The sequence below is a fragment of the Lates calcarifer genome, linkage group LG11 (assembly GCF_001640805.2).
Source record: "Lates calcarifer isolate ASB-BC8 linkage group LG11, TLL_Latcal_v3, whole genome shotgun sequence".
NCBI classification, from domain to species: domain Eukaryota; kingdom Metazoa; phylum Chordata; class Actinopteri; family Centropomidae; genus Lates; species Lates calcarifer.
This window is the reverse complement of record NC_066843.1, coordinates 22,186,917-22,208,765: the sequence shown is the minus strand read 5'-3', so window position 1 is coordinate 22,208,765 and position 21,849 is coordinate 22,186,917. Positions and strand designations below refer to the sequence as shown.

The following is a 21,849-nucleotide window of genomic DNA, read 5'->3' as shown; positions in this document are numbered from 1 at the left end:
GATGCAGGAGGCGGGAATGGTTCATTTGCTGGGTCGACCCCCAACGAGAGCAGCCGAGAGGAGGAGGCCTGTTTTTATTGCCTTTACTAACATTACTGTTATTTTCTTTTTTGGCGGGAAAGGTAATAAACTCGCGTCCAATTAATTATATTCCATTTCATTATATTCAGGTCATGGAAGCAACGGCTAAATATACAATTTTATTTTGGTGGAAAGTCGTAGGCGGGCAGTAATACACCTGTATTATTAATTAGTAGTTTGCCTGTGACGCAATGCCTCGTCTCCAAATCGTAAATCATCGCCCTTTTCCGTTACCTCTCGCGTCTTCAGAGCCAGCGATGCTGCTTATGTCACAGCAGCAGCAGCAGCAGCACCAGTCGAACAAGTCGGTCCGGCGGAGCTGAGAACGAGAACGATGGTGGCGGTCGTCATTCCGATTCTCTTACTGTCCATTTGATGAAGAAAAATACGGCTCCCGCCGACGAAGCCAGTTGTGCAATGGAAGGACATGTTTTTCCCGACCAAGAGCAGCTATTGCAGTTTCTGAGGAGGCTCAAAGAGGTTTTCGACGTGTGTGACGAGGATGCTGACGGCTTCATCCGGGTGGAGCACTTAGTGGATCTCGGTCTTCAGTTCGGCCAAGGAGACGAGGTAAGAGGCAGTGAAGGACTGGGTGACAGGACACAGCTTCTTCACATGCGCGTCCTGTATTTTGCAAATTGTGATCGATCAGCTGTCATGTTATAGACCTATGGTTAGCTCCTGCCAACAACAGACAACCTGTCCGTATTAAATGTCACAGGTGTGCGAGAGATGCTAGCATTTAGTAGCTTATTACTCAGACATCAGCTAAGCATATCTGCTGGGCTGGTGTGCTGATCTGATGTCTGTAAAAAAAACCCTGACATGTTTGCTCGCTCCAAAATTCACTCTGTGTTGCTGTGTATGTGTCCATGTTATTAAAACGGTTCCCGTTCAGTCGCTGCAGGAAAGCCAGCTTGGAGTGAAGCATCACAGTTACAGTTTAACAGTTTGGGGCAATATAATCTTAAAATGATCAGAGTCAAATCAGACCCCATTCAACAGTGTGAAATGGCCACTGAAACAATCTAACGTTAAGATGGATAAAATAGTCTACACTCAAAGACCCATGATGAATATATATATATATATATATATATATATATATATATATATATATATATATATATATATATATATATATTTGAAATTCTATGGAGACTTGAAACGATGTTTCCTAATTGGTCTGGTGGATCTTGAGATGCTTTGCCAGGAAGAATGGGATAAACTGCCCAAATGTAGGTGTGCAAAGCTTATAGAAGAAGACTCAAAGGTTTCATTGCTGCCAAAGGGTCTTCTACAAAGTACTGAATGAAGGGTCTGAATACTTTTGTAAATGAGAGATTTCAGTGTACACAGGGTTTATAAGCAGGGGCGCAGTGAGGAGGGAACATTTACAAAGATGTTGAGGGCACAGATTAGCATGAGACTTAGACTAGCTCCAAAGAGATTCCTAAATGTTGTATCCGATGCGTCATTTTTGGGCTAACAATACTGGGAGGGGTGTGGCAGCTAATGTCAGTCTTAGGTTCAGTACCATTGAGAACACACAGCCAGTCCCAGCTTCAGTCCCAGCTTCAGTCCCAGTAATGCTAGGGAACTTTCTGTGGTACTGAGGCATGGGCCAGCGGGGTGCCAGAGGTCAATAGTAACTCTTGATTATTTATCATGTGATTGCCTTCCCCCAACGCAGCTTGTTAATCTAGCCTACGATGTCATAATATCACGTCGTCAGATTTGAAGCTGAGTACTCCATCAATCTTAGTTACTGTAAAGGTTCTTGCTGAAAAACTCAAGGTCATGGTCAGTGTGTTTGGCTTGATGGCTAGAGAGAGCTGCTTCCAAACATGCTTGTACAACTTCTCAGCCCAGTACCAGGCTGTTCAGCATGGATTGCTTCAGAGTGAGAGTGTCTTTATGGCATGTATGTGTATGGGACATTCACTTGTCAGTGGTGACTGAACATGGTTTGGACTGAGCCTGATTCACTGTAAGTGTTGTAATTGTGGATGGAGTGTGTGTGTATGCCAACACTGTCTCCAGATTTTATTTCAGTATGATATGAAATTCATCCAGCTGATTCTCTATTACCATGAACAAAACACTTCAATTATTTTTTTTTCAGTCAATTTATATTACTGTCATAATGAGTGGGTTTACATCAGCCCAGCCAAAAAATTTTAAGGATGAGTGGCTGGTTGTCAGCCAAACCTAAAATGGGATGCCTGTATCTCACTAGGAAGACCAAATTATCACAGGGTTGGTGGTTCAGTTCCCAGGTCTTTCTGCCAAAACATGCTTTGGCAACATACTCAACCCTGATGGTCAGACCAGCACCATGGTAGTTCACTGCCATCAGCGTGTGATTGAGAGTGTAAATGGGTGAATAAGAGAAAAAATGTGTCAAAATAAAGCAGTGTGAATGTATATGTACCTGTCAGCCTTCCAGTCTTTAGCCAGTGGCTGCTTGGAAGGATTAGAGATCAATCTGAAAACATGTGGTAAGCAGTAACATAAGATATTACGATGCAGCACGACCTTTGTAGTAAATCATCTGCTTCACTTTAAGTATTGAATTCATAAGAGGGATACACTAGCTTCCTTTACATGCAAGGAGATTTGCCTTGAAGCTGTCATGGCGGCTGAGCACCCAGAGCACATCACTAAAAATAACCCAGCCGTACGAAGAGGAAGCTACTTCTTCATCTTCCTCCTCCCCTCTCCTCGTATCTCTGTGGTCTTTGTCACCATGGTGATGAGAGCTTCACAAGGAGTCTATGAGCGGATTGATTTGTTATTAAGTAATGAAATAATCCGCCTTGCTGCTAAAAACTACGAGATGGCGCTCTGCACCAGTCCTGTATTTACATTTATTTCATTTGGGAAACATTGTTCTCTCCAGTGACACATCCAGACACATCAGTGTCTGTGGTGATTAGTTCACTGCAGTGAGTGAAATGACATCTTAATTCCTCATGTTTATCTTGCAACCACACTGCTGATCCTTTACTGCACGCACACAAATACACACACTTGGGATTGTGACACTATAAATGTAATAATTAGAGCACATTATTAATATTATTACATTATATTTGTATTTAACATTGTTTTTTGTGCACTAAAGAATCGTTTTGGTCTTGTTTTCACACCCAACCCATGTTGAGTTCATTTTAGCCTTACAATTTATGTTTTCATATATTGAACTATTGTGCTCACACACACTTCACATCATTTTTCAAGCATGCATCATTGAAGATTTTTGAATGTGTTTCTCCTAACTTTTAGGCATCTGAAACTTGTTTGCGATAAGCAGTCAGTCTGAGATATGAGAGTTAACCATCAAACACCACTGCACTGAGAGCTTTGTTTTGGAAAAGTGAAATGGAAAACACAGTCATGGTGATAAGGAACAGGATTAGTGAATTTTATGCTTTTTGCTGTTATACAGAATTCCAGGCAAATCAGCAAAGCAAACAACAACAACAACAACAACAAAGAAAGAAAAAAACAAAACAACAAAGCAGAGCAGTAATTCATTTACTGTATATGGCCATCGTTGGCAACCCCATTGACCCCAGTGAAAGTAGCTATCACTATTACTTCTGGCCACAAAACTTGCAGTCTTATTTTAGTAAAATATACCCAAATGCTGGTAATTCCACTGGTGTACATGTGTGACCTGAAATTTGGCCTACACAAAAAAAGAAGAAGGACTTTCAGTACAATATTGCTTAGTGACATTTTTCAAGTGGAAAATGATTCTGTGCTATTGTTGGCATCCCTTAACATATTATTTTTACTCTCATTTATCCATCATCTATCTTTCCACCTTCACCTCAGGCTCACGCTATGGGCAGACATCAGGGAAACACTCTTTTAGACACCAGTGTTTCCTGTGTTTTGTTTCCTTGTCTGATCTCCCCTAGTGTCTCTGCCCCCATGTTTGTCTGTCTGTGTGTGAGGGTGTGTGCTTTTGCAGAGGCGTGCCGCAGCTCTGGCTCACCTGCTTCCCATTAGTCATCAAGCACAGTATAAGAACCCCAGCTCTCTAACCACTCATGTCAGGTTGTGCTGTGTGCTCTGTGGTGTTGGCTGCACTGATTTGTTAGTGTTAAGTTTGAGGCTGCGTTGTTTCTAGTGTGTTGTTGCTTTTGGTCATATGTACCTTCCTGGTGCCACATTATTCCCCTGAGGCCTGTACTATGAAGGGAGTTTAACCTACTCTGATTTAACTCAGGGTTATTAAGGAAAGTCAGTGTTAAACGGTACGACGGTGGTTAAGTTGTCAGTAAGATAGTCGGTGTTAACTTAATCAGAGCCCCCCCACCCCCATTTAAAGGATTATTCAAATCGATAATATGCAACACCAATGATGCTAAATTCTGCTGCTTGACTCAGAAAAAAATTACAAATTAAAATAACAAAGTGAAAATGGAAAATGCAGCACATTAATAACATCATTTATGGTCCACATACCTCTACCATCCACTACATACTTGTTTTGTTTTGTTTTGTTTTTTTAAATTGACTTGACTACTGTCTCTTGCAGGTGAAGGCCTTGTCCAGGTACCTGGATCCTAACGCTGATGGGAAAATCAACTTCAAAGACTTTTGTCATGGTGTGTTTGCTATCAAAGGTAAGAACAGTAGTTATGTGCTGAATACTGGACTTTATCCATGTGAGTAATGAGAGGTACTGACTTTTGGTACCTTTTGATAGAGACAGCCAAGCTGTTTGCATCTCTTTCCAGTGTTTGTGCTAAGCTCAGTTACTGGTTGTTGTCTGTTCCCTCATATTTACATTACAGACTCTTGGCAATAAAGCAAAAAATAAAGCATTTCCCTATAATGACCAAACTGTAGATAATCATTAGTCTTTATCATTGTCTTTGTCACCTTGAAACATAACAGAGTTTTTGATGAAGCAAAGCATGAATTCAGGGTCATACCACCACTCTCATTCCAGCCAAAATGACAATAGACATTTGGGCGACTTAATGGATATGGGTGTAATATTCTATAAATCTGACCTCTCTTGTTTTACTTTACCTGCACATCTGTGTGACCCAGCTGGTACAACTGGCTATTCCTGTAGATGAAGATGACACATTTTAACTAACACAGACTGATAAAAAGCATTCTGCTCTTGTTATATCCTGCTGGTGCTGATCAAATGTTTTGAACCCCAGTGTAACGCCTCTGTTCTAACCCCTGGACTTCATCTCTCCCTAAAACTCTATGCCAGAATACAAAACTGCCTTACCCATTGATTACACCTGTACTTGCATACTGTCTGATCACTGGATCACTGGTCCATGTATAAATGTGCTACCCTGCTGTTCTTCTTTCTCAGACCCACTGTCTGTGTCTGTTAGCTCACTGTGTACCAGTATACGATTCCACTCCACAAGGGCAAACTTCTTAACAGTCTGATCGAGGGCTGGGCAGTAAGGCCAAAAATATGATCATGCTTTTTTCCCCCATATTGATTGATATCAATATTTATCGCAATTTTGCACAAAACATGATTTTGAAGAGTATCCTGATAATGACCGAAGCCTAAAGAAACCAGTGGGCTCATTAAAAAACAATTTACTATGCAAACATGTTTTATCTGCCTCAGCTAAATATTAAAGATGTGTTGTAACTTCTTAAAACAAAAACCTGTGATGACTACAATCACAAATTTCTTTGACAGGGCCTTCTTTATAGAGGTGTAAATTAGACAGCAGGCAGTTTGTGAAAAGGATTTCCATCCTGGGAGTTCGTACCTACAGTTCAGCACTTAAATCAGTTTCCTGAACCCAGTTTTCTCCACTGTGATCAGGGGCATCAGGTCTTTAACTAAGAGGTAGGAGACTGCGTTTGTTAGAGCCACACTTCTTTTCTATCACTTTTCATATGGGGCAATGACCACAAAAGATGACACGATTAGATTTTTGGTTCAGTACATCCTGCCAGGACAAACAGCCCACATTTTCATCCTCTCTTTGTGGTCGCAGGGGTGAAACCTTTTCAGGCAATTGAAAAGATTTGTTGTTCTTCCCATCTTTATTTGTTACCGACCGGCAACATGTTTATCTTACCTTTCCATAGCTTTCTTTACCTCTGGTAGGTCCAACAATACTTTGACGTGCGAGGAAACGGCTGCCTGACTGGCTGTTGTTGCGTTAAAGCCTGCTGTGTGATAGGTTGTTAGAATAAAATCACCAAATCAAATGAAACTGCCCTGAGCATGACATCTGAATCGACGTAAATTTTATTGCGATCCCAGAAGGAGATAAGCCCAGCCCTAGTCTGAACAGCCCTGTACATTCAGTTGTAACTGACAGTTTTCTGAGGAAAGAGGCAGAGATGTGGAATACTGCATTTTTGGTGATTTCTATTTTGTTATAGTTTATTTGTCCCCATCAACTCTCTCTCTCTCTCTCTCTCTCTCTCTCTCTCTCTCTCTCTCTCTCTCTCTCTCTCTCTCTCTCCCTCCTGTAAGGTTGTGAGGAGATACTGAAGATGGCTGTGGGCCCTCGCAGTGCTACCTCCAACCAGCCATCTGTTACTGACAATGGTTACATTTACCAGGTACAGTCTTTTCACTGCCTCTACCCACTCAAGCAGTGATTGTTTAAGTCTAGGACTTTAAGATGGATGTATTCTCAAGAAGAAAGGTTAATTAGCATAAAAGACAAGTCATTAGGACGGACACAAGCCCCAGCAGAGTTAGTGAGTAAATCAGAGGATCAGTTTGATACTTACTGTGTCATTTTGACTTCCTATCTCAAAATCTTGCCTTACCTTTGGTCTTTACTTTTCGTCATTCCTAACTTCACATCTATTTTGCAGTTTTCTTGGCAGAAATAGGTGTCAGTACAGCTCTGATTTATGCAGTGTTTGGTTTCCAGCCTGCACAGTGGTATAAATGATAAAAATATCTAAGTGCAATATATCATGTGTCAGTGTGTTGCAGTGCATGACTGCTCATGTCTGCTAGAGATCAGTCCAGCTGTACAGTTCCTTAGCAATAAGAGAGAGCAAGAGAGAATAGCTGCACTCTATTTGGCCATGCTTGCATGCTGCTTGTTACGCAGAAGCAAGGGTGGGGAAACCCTCGTAAATGGAGCGCAGTCAGCACATAGGATGATATGATGATGAATGGATGAATGATAATTTGAGAAATGTGGAGTTAGTGGTCCTTGTTGAGGACAGGATGAACAAGAGATCAATCTGAACAATCCCAGTGTAGCAGTTCTGTAAGTCAGTCAAACATCCTTTCCACACTATATCTCTGCTTTTGACTTGGAATAGGTTACATTTAAAAAAAAAAAAAAAACAAAAAAAAAAATGATGTCATTGCAGGCTATCAGTTGCAAGTATTTGCACGGTCAGTACATTAAATCTTATGTTTGTATCACACCATGTCCAACATGTAGGTTACGTTTACCAGTGCCTGTGGTTTCTCATTCTCTTGGACTATACGTGTTATTTTGTTGACACAAGCCCCATGTGCCATATCTGTTTGGTACGCCCATCCAAACTGCAGTGGACCTCGTGAGATGGAGGTGTGGCTTTGTCCTTTCTAAACCATCCGTGTGTTTTCAAATGTGAATGAGTGAGCTGTGGTGAAACGTGTGTGAGGAGTTGCTTGTTTTCAAGCTTTTAACACATTGAGCCTTTTAATATTCAAGAATACAGTGGATTTTTGTGGATTTCGGTGCAACCTCTGATAGCGTGTCTTTATTTGGATCACACACTTCCACGCGCACACACACACACACAGAGTGGTGTGACTATTGGCTTTGGACTGGACAGGGGACATGTGACATGAACACTTCATAGGTAAGGTGTGTGTGTGTGTGTGTGTGTGTGGTTCAGAAGGAGAGAATTGTTTTTTTACCTTATTAATGAAAAGAGCATTTAGTACACACACACAGAAGCAGGGTGACACAAGATTTGAAATCAAGATCAAACGATGCTTAATTTATGTGCTGTTGGTTTAGATTAGTTGTTTTTTTGGATGAAGGTTTAATTAGATCAGAGTTGTATTTAACAGGGCTTACAGTGTGCATGACTGTGTTAGCACTGTACTTAGTTGGTTTTGATGATTGGGGCTGCTTGAAAAATCAAATATCTCTGACAAGCTTCTGTCTGAGATGGTGACTTACAATTAACTGTGTGTGTGTGTGTGTGTGTGTGTGCATGCGTGAACATGTGCGTGTGTAAGAGTGAGACAAGGTGTGTCACTTGCCATGGCACTCCAGTTAAAGCCAGACAGGAACATGCATTATTAAAAACACACTGATCTGGGGCATGCTACATCCCCACATCCCCACATCCCCATTGGCAATTACAAGAGCGAGACCTGAGCTCCATCAGAAACAGCAAAATTTGGGGGATGTCTTGGAAAATAGATTAACATTTCTAATGCTGCAGTGATTGTTATAAGAAATATCTGACCATGGAATGAGCTTACCTTTTGAATTTTAAATAACTAAGCTACAAGGACAAGAAAAGTGAGTGAACCCTTCTGAATTACCTGTGTTTATGTCTTAAAATATTGTCAGAGCTTCGTCTAAGTTACAAATGATAACTCACAAGTGATCGTCTGCTCTTGTCCATACTGAAAACAGAATTCAAGCATTCACAGTGTAGGTTGGAAAAAATATGTGAACCCCCTAAGCTGGGTTATAGCTTTATAAAAAAAAATACTCAAACATTTTGACTGGAAGAGCTTGTTTGGGGTTAATGTTGCCAAAGGGAATTTGAACTGTTATTAAATCTAAGGGTTCATTTAATTTTCCTGCCAGCACTGTGAATGTGAAAGGTGTTCAAAAAAGACATGAAACATTGTTTATGTGCTGTTAATGAAAGCACATTGTGTTTATCTGTATTTGTGACTTAGATTAAGATTATATCACATTTTAGGACCAATTAATGCAGGAAACCAGGTATTCTAAAGGATTCATCTATTTTCTCTTGCCATTGTAGATGGGCCTATCAGCTATGTTGTTCTTTTTGTTTGCAACCGCCATCCCATGAATGGACAAACACAGACACACAGTGTATTGTGAATGCTGGTTCTGACAGATATCTTTTAGAATGCTTTGTCTTGGTATTGAATTACACACACATAATACTGATCAAGGTAGTATGTGCACATTGTTGACATACTGATGCTTAATTTTCTCTGTTTGTGTAGGACGGTGAGGCCAGGCTGGGAGCTCCGATTATCATGTGTACTCGGTCCTATCCAGAGTGCAGAGTGTACAGTGAGGGTTGTGGGGCTGACGGGGAGTGTGACATGGACAGCAGCACTGAAAACACCAACGGCTCTGACTTTTTGGACCCAACAAGGAAAGACAGGTCAGTCACAACAATATGTGAGAAAGAGCCGTCATATATGTGAGTTGGGGTGTTCAATTTTATGTGACAATTAAAGCACTTTATACACTCATGGTTCATTGTTTATTGTACTTCAAATGCAACCCTAGCCACCTCACTTGCTCAGCATCTGCTTCCGTCATCTCCGGGGAGGAGCAGTTTGAGGACTATGGTGAAGGGGAAGATGTGGATTTCATTCCCAGCAGTCCCTGCCCTGAGGATGACAACCGAACAAATGGCTTCTCAGACCTGGGTTCCTCGCTCCCCTCTAGGTTGGTGGTCAGACTTGATACACACACTTTTTAGTGAAAGACATTTTAGCTTGTCATAGAGGAAAAAGTACAGGCAGTACTAATAACATTAATGGTGAGAGCTGTGTCCCTGTTTGATTCTATGTGTGAATTAAAAGCAGGTTTTGAGTAAGGAGTTCTTTCACTAACAGCCAGAGTTTGCTAGTGATTTAACATATTTTTACCCACAGTGCAATGGACAGAGGAATCGGAAAAACTGCACAGCTGCTTCTACATATATATAGATAGATATAATCATATTCTTTGTAATTTCAGTGCTGGGCAGACTCCTCAGAAGATGCGGCAGCTGTATAACAGTGAACTGCTGGACATCTACTGTTCTCAGTGCTGCAAGAAAGTGAATCTACTCAATGACCTGGAGGCTCGACTTCGAAACCTCAAGGCCAACAGGTAGAACGCACACACACATGCATGGACACACACTCACATACATACACATATTTTGTTCTGTACATCTGAAAATGTTTCTGCACTGTTAACAGTTTGCTGATAATAATTAACAATTAATAATAATTAGCCAGTTTCCAGGAGAGCTGCTAGTGTTGTGTCTGCATGCTCACCACTGTCAGCAGATTGTGTGGGGGGTCACATTGCGTAGTGGACAATGGTAGGGGAAACACTGATATCAAAGTCTGGTGGGTTTACTGGTTGCAAGTTTTTTTTGTGTCTGTGTGTGAGATTGCTCCAATGCTGTAACAGAGAATACTGTAAATACATAGCAAATCCTAAGTATTTTTGGCACTTGTAATAATGGGCTCAGACCCAAGCATTTTAGGCATAGCTAGCACAAGTACACTAACAGAACAACAATGCAACAACAGCAGAGGTTGTTGTTGAAGTAGTGACAGTTGTTCTCAGTTGTTGACTCAGAGTTTTTCTCTTGTTTCAGCCCTAACAGAAAGATTTCCAGCACAGCATTTGGACGGTGAGTGACCTGACCTTCCCACTAATGACTGATAAAATAAAATTACCATAGTGAATCTGCATTTTCACAGAGAGAGGGGAACAGCTAATGATTTGTAACAAATCACAGTGATGGGTTTAACATTTAGCGGTGAAGCTGACACATCCTGTATATCATCATTTTGTTGAGTGGGGTAATAATGTCCATGCTTTTGGTTTCCACTGTGTCCTCTCCTCCTGCAGTCAGCTGTTCCAGGCCAACCACAGTGTGTTTGGGTCCAGTCAGGGCAGCAGCACAGAGGATCTGTTCACAGACAGCATTGACTCCTGTGACCTCGACATCACAGAGAAAGTACAAACAGCACCCAAAAATCACTCGCTCTTATTACACAATGGATTCCATCATGCAGTTTCTCAACTGTACAATGTGGTGAATATGAAGCTACAGTCAGCTAGCTTAGCAAAATCCTCTAGTTATTCCTTTAAACTGATCAGACCATCAGAGTAAACTGAAGTCAGTGTGTGATGTTGCTTGAACCATATTTAACTCAACAGTGTATTCTAGCAGTGCATCATGTTGGAGGTGTCCATTTGAAAAATTAATGTGGCCATTAAGCCATGCTCCTGGTTAGTAACTTTGCTTAAACACACTGTTCAGTGTGAAATAAAGGGCTTCACTCTCAACATGGATTTGCCACATCACTTTGTTACTGACAGGGTTCTTGACCATGTTTAGTGATCTTGAAAATGTAAAAACAAAGTGTGTCATATTGTTCATTTTGATTTGAGTCTGTCTATGTTGTCAGCCCTTAAATGGCTCTGCATAAATTGACGTAAACTGATGACCATGAAAAGCCCTCTCGGGGGAAGGTGTGTGTGTACATTGTCACAGATATAGTTTCCTGAAAAGCAGACAGTTCAGGGGCTCACATATTCCACATTTTTATGATACAAAATGTAAAAAACAAATGTTGCATTTTTCTGCCTCCACCCAGCAGCATGTCTTTAGGCTGAGCTAACAGCCTGGTTATCTCCCTCAGGTCAGTTATCTGGAGAAGAAGGTGACAGAGCTGGAAAGTGACAGTCTGGCCAACGGTGACCTCAAGTCTAAACTCAAACAGGAAAACACACAATTAGTCCACAGGTAGGAAAACACACACACACTGAATCCTTTCTTTATTTCTTCTTCTTCTTTTTTTTTTTAAGGTGGCTTAAGGATAGTAAATTTTACACTTACAAAAATATCACATGACGTTTCATGTTTTAGGTGTTGCACCTGCCAATTCGATCTAACCGAAACTGATGCTGGGTTCATTGCTACACAAACAAAGCATGTGTTTACTGCATGTAGTGCCATTTTATTTTTTTTTTCCTCACACTGTGTGCCTGTGTTTGCATCCCAGGGTCCATGAGCTGGAGGAGCAGGTGAAGGATGCAGAGGCGAGGGCAGATCAGAGTCTGGAGGAGGAGACCAAGAGACATCGGGAGGTTTACAGCAAGATGGACAGAGACAGAAACATAGAGATCGACCTGCTCTGTAACAGGTAACCTAATCGGCAATACACCATGAAGTGAAAAGTAATGCTGGCTTTGGTTCTGACTCTAGGTCAAAAACAAAAATACATCAGTTACTTGCCTTAAATGGTGTTTGGCTTTGAGAAATGTTGCTGTCTCTTCCTCTCGTGTTTGTATTTATCTGCAAAATGATTTTTTCACAGAGTCCAACAATGGATTTTTAAGAGCTAGAAGTAGTAACATTTCTCAGGCAACAGATTCCTTCTTTTCTTATGGTTGTGGCAAGTAACAAGTGTTTTTTTTCTCTCAAACCCCAAAAAGTTAGCTAACTGGTTTGCTGAACAGTGTGAAAAAGGAGAGTAGTTTCATCTACAGGACAATTAATGTATCTTTTGTGGTATTTTGATGAAACAGTCTGTTTGAGTTTTATACCTTGGGAGTGTACACACCTTCAAAGGGCTGTGTGTGTGTGTGTGTGTGTGTGTGTGTGTGTGTATGTACACATACAGATTACAGCTGTTGGAAGAAGAAAATGGAGAGATGAAGTTAAATGTGTGCAGACTCAAGTCTCAGACAGAGAAACTGGACCAGGTGAGTGTGGCTCACTGATAATTGCAGTTTATTACAGTCTGGGTTTTATTTGTTGTCGTTTTGTCAATTATTCCAAGTTATTTGCTGAGATTTGGGAATGCCATGTAACATTGCTTGAAAAATGAGACAAAACAAAGACAATCAGACATGTCTTAAGTAGGGATAGACTGATTATTAGCTGGGCTGATTATCAGCATTTTGATGCATATCCGACGGCTGATAAGAGATCAATTTAAAACTGGGTTATTTTGGCTCTGATGCAGCCGCGGTTAAGTTAAGTGTTGGAGTTTGTATTATTCAAAATTTTGACGCCAATATTTTCACTTTTACTGCAAATGAATGTCGGCTCCAAATATTGGTTATCCTTGACTACTAATAATCATATCGGCCCTGAAAAAACCATATTGGTCTTTCTCTAGTCTCAAGCAAAGCCCAGGCTTAATCTTATTTGTTTTTTTGTTTTTTTTGTTCTTATTTATGAGAAGAGAAAGCACAGTGAATTGTTTTCTGCTCTCTCTCTCCCCTGTAGGAGAAGCAGAGGATGACAGACAAGCTGGAGGACACTAGTCTGAGGCTGAAAGATGAGATAGACCTGTACAGGAAGATAATGGACAAGCTCTGGCATAACCGGCATGAGTTTCAGAAGGAAAAAGAGGCCATGCAGGAGGTAAGGAGCTCTAGATAACAGACGGTTACATGGAAAATTTTAGGAGTTTGATTTAATCTGATCTCCTCTCTGCAGCTGATTGATGATCTGCGCCGAGAGCTGGAGTATCTGCAGCTGTTTAAGCTGGAGATGGAACATCCTGGGAAGGGGAAGGGGCTATCAGAGTATAACGCCAAGACCAGGGAGAATGAAATGGAACATGAAGTCAAGAGACTGAAACAGGTTCTCTCTCACACACACACACACACACACAGCACACACACTCAGACTTCTCACCAACCTCTCAACACAAAGTCCACACTAACAGTGCAAGATACACATGGACTGCACCGAGACTGACTGCTCTATTCACATGGATGATATTATTGGCCAGTGTTTGTTGAGCACATGTATCACTTAGGGGCTGGTATTTATTACATGTCTAGCATTTTGTCCTCAGTGTCACTCAACCTTTAATTTAACATTAAAGGTTGAGGGTGCGTGGAGGGTGTTAGGGACTCTATAGAAACATATTGACCAGGTTGCATTGCTGTCTCCGTCCTTGCTCTTTCTTGGTGTCATGGATGTACAAACTGTGGATCTATGGGCTGAGCTTGGGCTGTGCTCATTCAAAATGCAGCAGTGTGGTTGTGTAGAGGTGTGGCAATGTTTATTTGTGCTTCAGAATGTAACTGTTGTGACACAAATCAGAAACAGTCAATCTCTCTCGCTCTAGCTGGAGAGGAGAGAGCCAGCTGTGAATGGCGTGTTCACAAACAGCAACCAACAAATCCTGCATGTCACACCTTTAAAGGGATTTAGCTAAATATATAGCGTGTATTCTGGGACGTAAACATAAAACAGGCCAGCCTACTCTTAGGACATTCCACCTGGTCCTGTTTGTGTAGCGTGAAATGACATCAGCTGATGATGATATTGATATTTTCTATGTTGCAAGTTGATGATAAAGATGGAAGAAGGTTTAAATGTGTTGTAGATATACAGTTAGGCATTCAGTAACCCATACCATCATCGTATTGTATTCTGGTTAGTTTGAGATGGAGACATTTTTGATTACACAAATTTTCTGGGTGAATCATTTGATGAATGATTTGGATGGGAGGGCTTAAAATGTTGTCACATACATGTGTATATGTCAGTGTCACATATTTCCTTGCTTTCAAATTAGAACCTTTTTACACTGCACTGCACAGAATGTGTTACAGCCCCACCGCAACTGAAGAAAGTTTCATCTAGAATCCCCACTGATAGGAAATGTTCTCTGTTTGCTTCCATAGGAGAATCATAAGCTGCGGGATCAGAACGATGATCTGAATGCTCAGATTCTCAGTCTGAGTTTGTATGAGGCTAAGAACCTGTTTTCCTGTCATACCAAGGCCCAGTGCCTGGCAGCCGAGATTGACAACGCATCCAGAGACGAGGTTAGACAACTGCTGGTGGTTGAATGTGATGTTGCTTTTTTTTTTTTTTATATGGCTGCCCTCCTTATGCACTTCTGTCTCACTGTCTCTCTCAGCTGGTAGATGCCTTGAAGGAGCAGGAGGAGATCAATCTGCGTCTGAGACAGTACATGGACAAAATCATTCTGGCCATCCTCGACCATAACCCCTCTATTCTGGAGATCAAGAGTTAAACCGCACACCACCACCTCACCCCCTCCCCCAACACACACACACACACACACACACACACACAGTGATAAAGCATCAGAATAGAGTGACCGTGAGGTTTAGATCAGTGAGATCAAATTACAAACTGCATCCTTGGATTACATGCTGTGTCAAGGAAGTCAGTTTGAACTGAGCGCAGGGATGGTGAACCCCACCACCAACAATTAAAATGATTTTTGTAGAGAGGTAAATACAGAATGTAAATACATTCACTGGCTATTGCTGAAAAAATTCTGACCTTAAATAGTATGAAAAACAGGGTTTTATTGATATGCGCACACACACACACACACGCACACACGCAGTCCTGTCCACTAGCACTATTTATGAAGAAATCTGTCACTACAGACGTACATGTGCCACCAATCTTTTGTCATTGTATCTTTGAAGCCAAGTGACTGGGAAAGACTTGGGAATGAACGAAAAAGCAGTTTGATGGTCACTTTCTGTCTTGAAGACACAGTAACAATTGTTTAATGCAGAGCTCTGCCATTATTTGTTACAAATGGGCGATCAGTCACTGGGGATCCAGACTGAAACAGAAGCCAGTTATAAGGAGTGCAGGACATAAAACATACCAGTGTTTTGCATGTTTACTACAAACCATTTGCCAAAGCAGTCATAGAATTTTTGAATGTCTTGTTGCCATCTTCCAGGCAGCTGTTAGTTTCTTTTATTTCATGGTGGTATGAAAATCAGTTTGTAGACTTAACAATCACTTGAGTATGGTGCTCATATGAACATCATGTTTGTCATAATCATGATATTGTTTAGCAATGCTGAGTAGATTTTTCAATCCACTCTGCCATTACACACAGTGAGACAGTTACCCTGACTTTGTCCAAAGTTCAGCAAGACTAGGTCAGAACCTAGTAAATGGCTGAAGTGTGTATGGTCCACATAATATGCTAATCAGCTTTTGCACTCTGCCTGGTGTCAACTGGTTTCAGCCCTTTATCTGTTTGCTTCTCTCCTACACTGATCAGCCATAACAATGTGACCACTGACAGGTGAAGAGAATAACATTGATTATTTGGTTATAATACAATATTCTCCTGAGAAACCTTGGGTTGTAGCGTTTATCTCGATGTTACTTTGACATGTACCACCAACTAAATATTGTTGCAGACCAAGCCCCCCCCCCAATGGCAAATGCACTCCCCAATGGCAGGGGCCTCCTCCAACAGTACAATGCTTCAACCACAGGAGGTACATGTCAAATTACCATCTAGATGAAAACCAGAAGTCAGCAGAACATTTTATTGTAACGAGATGATCAATATTATTCACTTCACCTGTCAATGGTTTTAATGTTATGGCTGATCAGTGTACAGTATTTTAATACAGCTCTATTCCCAATAAAACTGTTCTCATTTACACAACCACTATGAAATTGAGAGTGAAATGAGGCCCATAAAAACTACATGTTAACCAGCTGTCACTTCCAAGCTGCTGCTCTCCTCTGCTAAAGTTTTTCTTCTTATTTCTGTCACAGTCACGTTGAACAAAACATTCTACTCATCTCTCAGTACCTGTTGCTGACACAGCAGCTAACGCTCTGATGTTTGTGAACACAGGATTCTCTCCCTGCCCTGCACGGCTCATTTCAGCTCTGGGACTACTCTTTTAACATTACTAATATTAACACTAGATGATTAAGTTATAAGTTGAGCCCTAATTGCTAACTTAAGTGCTAACTTAACTTTAACGTCCGATGGTTCCATGGTGGTTCTTTTTTTCAAGCTAAGAGAACGTTATCCAGGCTAAGACTGTCATAACCATGACGGAACTGAACAGTTTGCCTTTGGATTTGACTGAAAAGCTGAAACAATTTAAAGTTTTAGGGGAGCTATATTTTTGAGCTGTTTCTTGATGAACAGCAGTTTATCCTTCCATCCAGTGTTTCTGAGCAGCATCTCCGGCTATAGCACAGTAGATAGTGAACTATGTCCTTAAACAGACAGAAAATTTATGAAATAGTCAAATGTCGTGTGAAGTATTTGTATATATCTAGAAAATGCATACAGCACCTTTTAGAGGACTTACTCTCAAGTTCACTGTATTTAGCTGTGATCAACTAATTGTGTCTCTAACCCTTTAATTTGGCTGTCTCAACACAAATGAATGTCTACATGATTAATATATGCTGTGTGCCACAACGTATCAATTTTCAGTAGTATTCAAAATGTTAAAGTCAGTAACTGTCATTTAAGCCAGGGAGGGACAGTTCAGTGTGGCCTTTAAGCAGAATAGGTTTTCTGAACTCAACTCATAATAAAGGTGCCAATAGCCAATATTATGTGCCAAATGTGTTGGATGGCTCACTTATATTTCTCATACAAATGCAACAAATGTGGATGTTTGACTATGAAATGATCAACAACTGGAGCTGGAGAGAAGGAAACAATGAGTCTCAGTTTGTCTCACATATGCCCATAAACACATTCACAATTCAGATCCTGACGGTTTCACACTGTTGTGCCAGCTGATGGTTGGTGGCAGTAATGTGCCAACAAACACGGAACAAAGGCAGTGAAGAAGAGTTCGTCCAGCAAGCAAACACGGATGTTAACGAGAAATGTTTTTGCAGATGTTTTATGGCCAAGGAAATGCATTCAACATGTTTATTAGACCTCAGATATACACACTGTGTGTTTTAGTGAGAACACTGAATGTAAATCTAACTTTTTGTGTTGAAAATCTCCACAGGGTGTTCTTAAATCAAGCTGTTCATTCACTGTTTCTTAGCCTATTAAAACACTAAAATGTGAGAAATCAGATTTTACTGATGGTAATTAAAATAATTTCCAAATAGTTTTTAGAAAAATAGAAATATGTATTACAGAAAAGAATCACCTGCTTACTCTAAGTAATCTACTGACTTAAAAGAGAGAAACTCAGTTTATTCCTCTGCATCAATAGCCTCTTTAAACAAAGATACTGCTATATTGCCATTAAAAAGACGCATTATGAAGCGTTATGCTGACTTTGCTCATTTACGCTGAACCAAACAACTCTGGCACCCCGTGTGTAATTTTGATGGTGGCATGATGTGTAACATAACAGCATCGATGTCTGCTCTCCTTTTTACACAGACATCGATCCAGCTCTGTGACCACCTCCACTGCCAGCTTAGTGCCAGAAAACCACGCCCCCCATTCTGTGTTCCTACCTTTTATACAAAATGGCGAAGTGAAATGAAGGTGCACTGTTCCTTTCTTGAACAGGCTGTATAAAAAGAAGTGGCCTCTGTAAACTGGCCTAAACCTGAGTGAATTTTATTCCACCAGTGTAGTAAATAAGTCTCACTTCAACTGAATTAACTAACCCTAACCTATATATTTAACTTCAACATTTTTTCACCCTTGTTGTGACCTACATCAGCTAGCCAAACGCAACAAAAAATGTGTCACAGTGAGGAGAGCAGTGTTGAGCTGTGTTATATTGAGCACTATATGATGTAACAATGAAACTAGTTCTGCTCTACTGCACCAACTGTTCACTGAGTTATTTTTTTCATATTTTATTTGCTAGCTCTTTTACAGATTTTGTGCATTTGCATACAAAGTATGAACAAATATTATTTAAGGATTTTGCCCATTGTTGTCACTGTAAGTGAGCTTTTTTTATATTTACATTTTTATTTTGACACAGTATTTGTGATGTCATGCATTGTAAATGTACAGAATCCAGTTATTATTTATGTGCAAGTCATTCTGCTTACCACAAAATCTCTTTGAGAGATTTGACACAAAATAACAAACTATGTGTTGTAGATTATTATAATCACATAGCACACTGAAAGTGTCATATTCAAAGTATTTACCAGGAATAATGTTAAACATGGTGAAACAATAATAGTCTGTCACAATTTACGTGTTCTTAGATTTCTTTTACTTGTGTACTGCACATGGAGCTATGGGTGACAATGTTGTACAAACTAGATGTGTAAATAAAATTCATTTGCTTTGGCATGATAAAGTTGGTCCTGGTTATTTGTTCTGTTTACAGTTTACAGATTCATGGCTCTATTACCTGTAACAAAGTTAGCAGGAAAAAAAACCTTAATAAATGAACAGTGACCCAGAAATCCTTTTTCTCATTAGCTGTGTTCCTTTAGTAGTGAAGCATTTGATGATTGCCTTGTGCTTTAATCACAACAACTTGCAGTGGTTTTCCAGTTTATTGTGTTTATCTATCTTTTATGTTGCTACTACTTGTGTATGAAATTCGTGGCTGGAGTAACTTGTTGAAGGCCGTGCTGACCTTTCTTCAACCCTCCTTTGTGTATGCATACTGTTATCTTTAAGTTTCCTCAGAGGTGGTGGTGCATACAAACACCCCAAACCACTGAGTTATCTTCTGGAATTAAACTGCTCAGTCTTAAGTTTTATGTTTGTCACATAGTTTGGGCAGGTTGATTTAACACAACGGGAATATGCATAATATGATTACATACATACAGTATTTAACAACAACAATACATGTATTTATTTTATTTATATATCTATTATTTAAAAAACATAGACTATAATCCCCCACCCCCCACTACACGGTACATTAACGTACATCTATGCATTACATTAACGCACATCTCTACAGACAGTCACCGCTACCTTCAAACACTTGCACTCTACACTTTACATTTTAATTATGTATAGTTACTGTAACTGTCCTTTAGCACCAATATACCAAGACAAATTCCTTGTATGTGCAAACTTACTTGGCAATAAAGTCTGATTCTGATCATACACAACTTTACATTATTTAATCAATCATGCTTTGCAGCAATGATAGAGAATGTGTTAAGTAAATGTGCAATACTACAATGAATAAATACTTAATTACTTTATTCAGGTTGTAGTCTGTTGTACAAGCTACTACTACTTATCTTTGTTTCACACTTCAAACTCAGTTTTCAAGGGGAGAAAGATGGAACCATCCATAAATTCATTCTCGTTCTCACACTCCAGCCCAGTAGGCGGCAGTAATGACCTGCATGCTTCGATATGTCCGCCACCAAAATGCTCATTTCACAGAAGAAATATTTTTCTTTTCGGAAGAAGAACCCGACAAAGCGGCCCTATTTCTTTTCAGCTAGAAAAAGTCGAGGAATCCGATAACCGACGATGTACGCCAGAACAAACACCGGCAGCACACATGGAGACTTTCAAGATAGAAACGGAGTAAATTATGTGACATCGACAGAGTCCTTCGGTCACTGCTCTCATTGTTCTGGAAAAAGGATCCCAACGACTCCGGAGTAAGAAAGCCAGCTGCCACCACCGTTAGCTAGCGAGCCCAGCTGACAAAATAGCTGTATCAAACGGCTAATGGAGCAACGTTGTACTAACCGAGGGTTTAGCGAATTATCTCTTGTAGAAATGGTTTTTAACTGAGTATAGCAACACCGGGTGTTCTAAAGCTGCAAGTTATGTCATAGAACCGCTTCGCTCGCTTCCTGCAAACATAGCCATCGTCATGCTGAGGGGCTCATGGCCTAGTTTGACTCCTAGCTACTGAGCTAAGTGGCTAGTAATAATGAGCTCCTGCACAGTCTATCTATTATACCACATAAATGGTTCGGAGGAATTGTCCCTGTCTCGATATCATTGCTAAGTTCTGGAAATACGTCAAAAGGTTAAGGAGCGTGTATATTAAAGCAGCCAAGCATACCGAGCTAATGCTAACATTAGACAACACAGGCTGCCTCAGCCAAACAGAGCACGGCTAGCCTGTACAAAACAAGGCAGCGCCGAAGAGCAGCGTTTGCTTTTGGTTACAGCCGTGTATAATACTATACATAGACCAAGATCAGCTCCAGTATCGTGAAACACAAGGATTTATTTAGGCAGTGAATGCAGGAGTTAATGCATGCGGCCTGCAATATTGTTAGCGAGCAGCGCAAAGTAAACACGACCAGGCTGTCCCACAGGAAACGGTAGCGGAAGACGCCCCGCGGAGGACTTTGAAAGACCTCTTGTGATGCCAGACTGTGCGGTTCATTCATGGTCGCTCTGAGCCGGCAGATTATCTCCACAGCACACACAAAACACCCACACATTAATTTATATATTTTAACATTTATCTTCATTTTAATATGCGCGACCTCACAGGCTACTTTTATATTATCTACCTTAGAATCCTAAGTCGTATCAGCAGTAAATCACTGTGTATACGGAGATGTTGGCTATTTACAGTGAGATGCTGAATTTCCCAAAACTTTCCATAGCCTAGTTTACTTCCAGAACTCTGTTATGATTTGGAGCAGCTGGCATCACCAGCAAAACTACCCCTCTGGCTGAGAGAGCTCAATAGATTTCAGCTTTAAAAAAACAAATGTGATAGCACAACTGTACTGCTAATGCAGAAATGCCACAAGATGTTGACAGCAGCATGCCCTCACAGAAAATTAGCCCGCTACATTCATGTCAGTTGTAACATTCTGATTGCCCAATTCCAGCATTACACAAAGCTGTATGTCCAGTGTCAGCCTTGTACTAGTTACCAGTGTTTCCATCAGTTTTTAGCGGGCATGGAAAACTTGCTTTGTTGTGTATCATTTGCAGTCTCTCTGTATTTGTCAGTATTTTGTGTTTATATGCTCAGTGGGTTAAATTGTTCAGTGTGTTTCTCAGTTGGCAGCAGTTTCTCTTATTGCATTTACAACGTTGTGAAGATGCTTTCTTCATTTTCTGTGGTGTTGTCCTCTTGCATTTATTTTCTTAGGTTT

At 40.5% G+C, this 21,849-nt stretch overlaps 2 protein-coding genes across 4 annotated transcripts in view; both read left to right on the top strand.

The window, feature by feature from the left end:
* Positions 1-19,097, top strand: part of LOC108894784 (rab11 family-interacting protein 4A) — a 54,471-nt gene extending 35,374 nt beyond the window's left edge. Inside the window, exons 1-15 of one of the 3 annotated variants that reach the window (XM_018693388.2) lie at positions 207-651; positions 4,634-4,721; positions 6,575-6,663; positions 9,278-9,441; positions 9,570-9,731; positions 10,026-10,160; positions 10,660-10,695; positions 10,917-11,025; positions 11,714-11,817; positions 12,077-12,217; positions 12,698-12,779; positions 13,309-13,446; positions 13,522-13,668; positions 14,724-14,867; positions 14,963-19,097. In XM_018693388.2, the coding sequence (XP_018548904.1) occupies positions 457-651; positions 4,634-4,721; positions 6,575-6,663; positions 9,278-9,441; positions 9,570-9,731; positions 10,026-10,160; positions 10,660-10,695; positions 10,917-11,025; positions 11,714-11,817; positions 12,077-12,217; positions 12,698-12,779; positions 13,309-13,446; positions 13,522-13,668; positions 14,724-14,867; positions 14,963-15,079 (1,851 nt within the window). In that variant the 5' untranslated portion in view covers positions 207-456 and the 3' untranslated portion in view covers positions 15,080-19,097. Of the gene's footprint in view, positions 1-206; positions 652-4,148; positions 4,189-4,633; positions 4,722-6,574; positions 6,664-9,277; positions 9,442-9,569; positions 9,732-10,025; positions 10,161-10,659; positions 10,696-10,916; positions 11,026-11,713; positions 11,818-12,076; positions 12,218-12,697; positions 12,780-13,308; positions 13,447-13,521; positions 13,669-14,723; positions 14,868-14,962 lie in introns of those variants that run through there. The other 2 variants (XM_018693389.2, XM_051073811.1) reach the window with 2 other exon arrangements.
* The window catches only part of LOC108898520 (coilin), a 77,069-nt gene that overhangs the window by 43,844 nt on the left and 11,376 nt on the right, over positions 1-21,849 (top strand). The window lies entirely within an intron of this gene.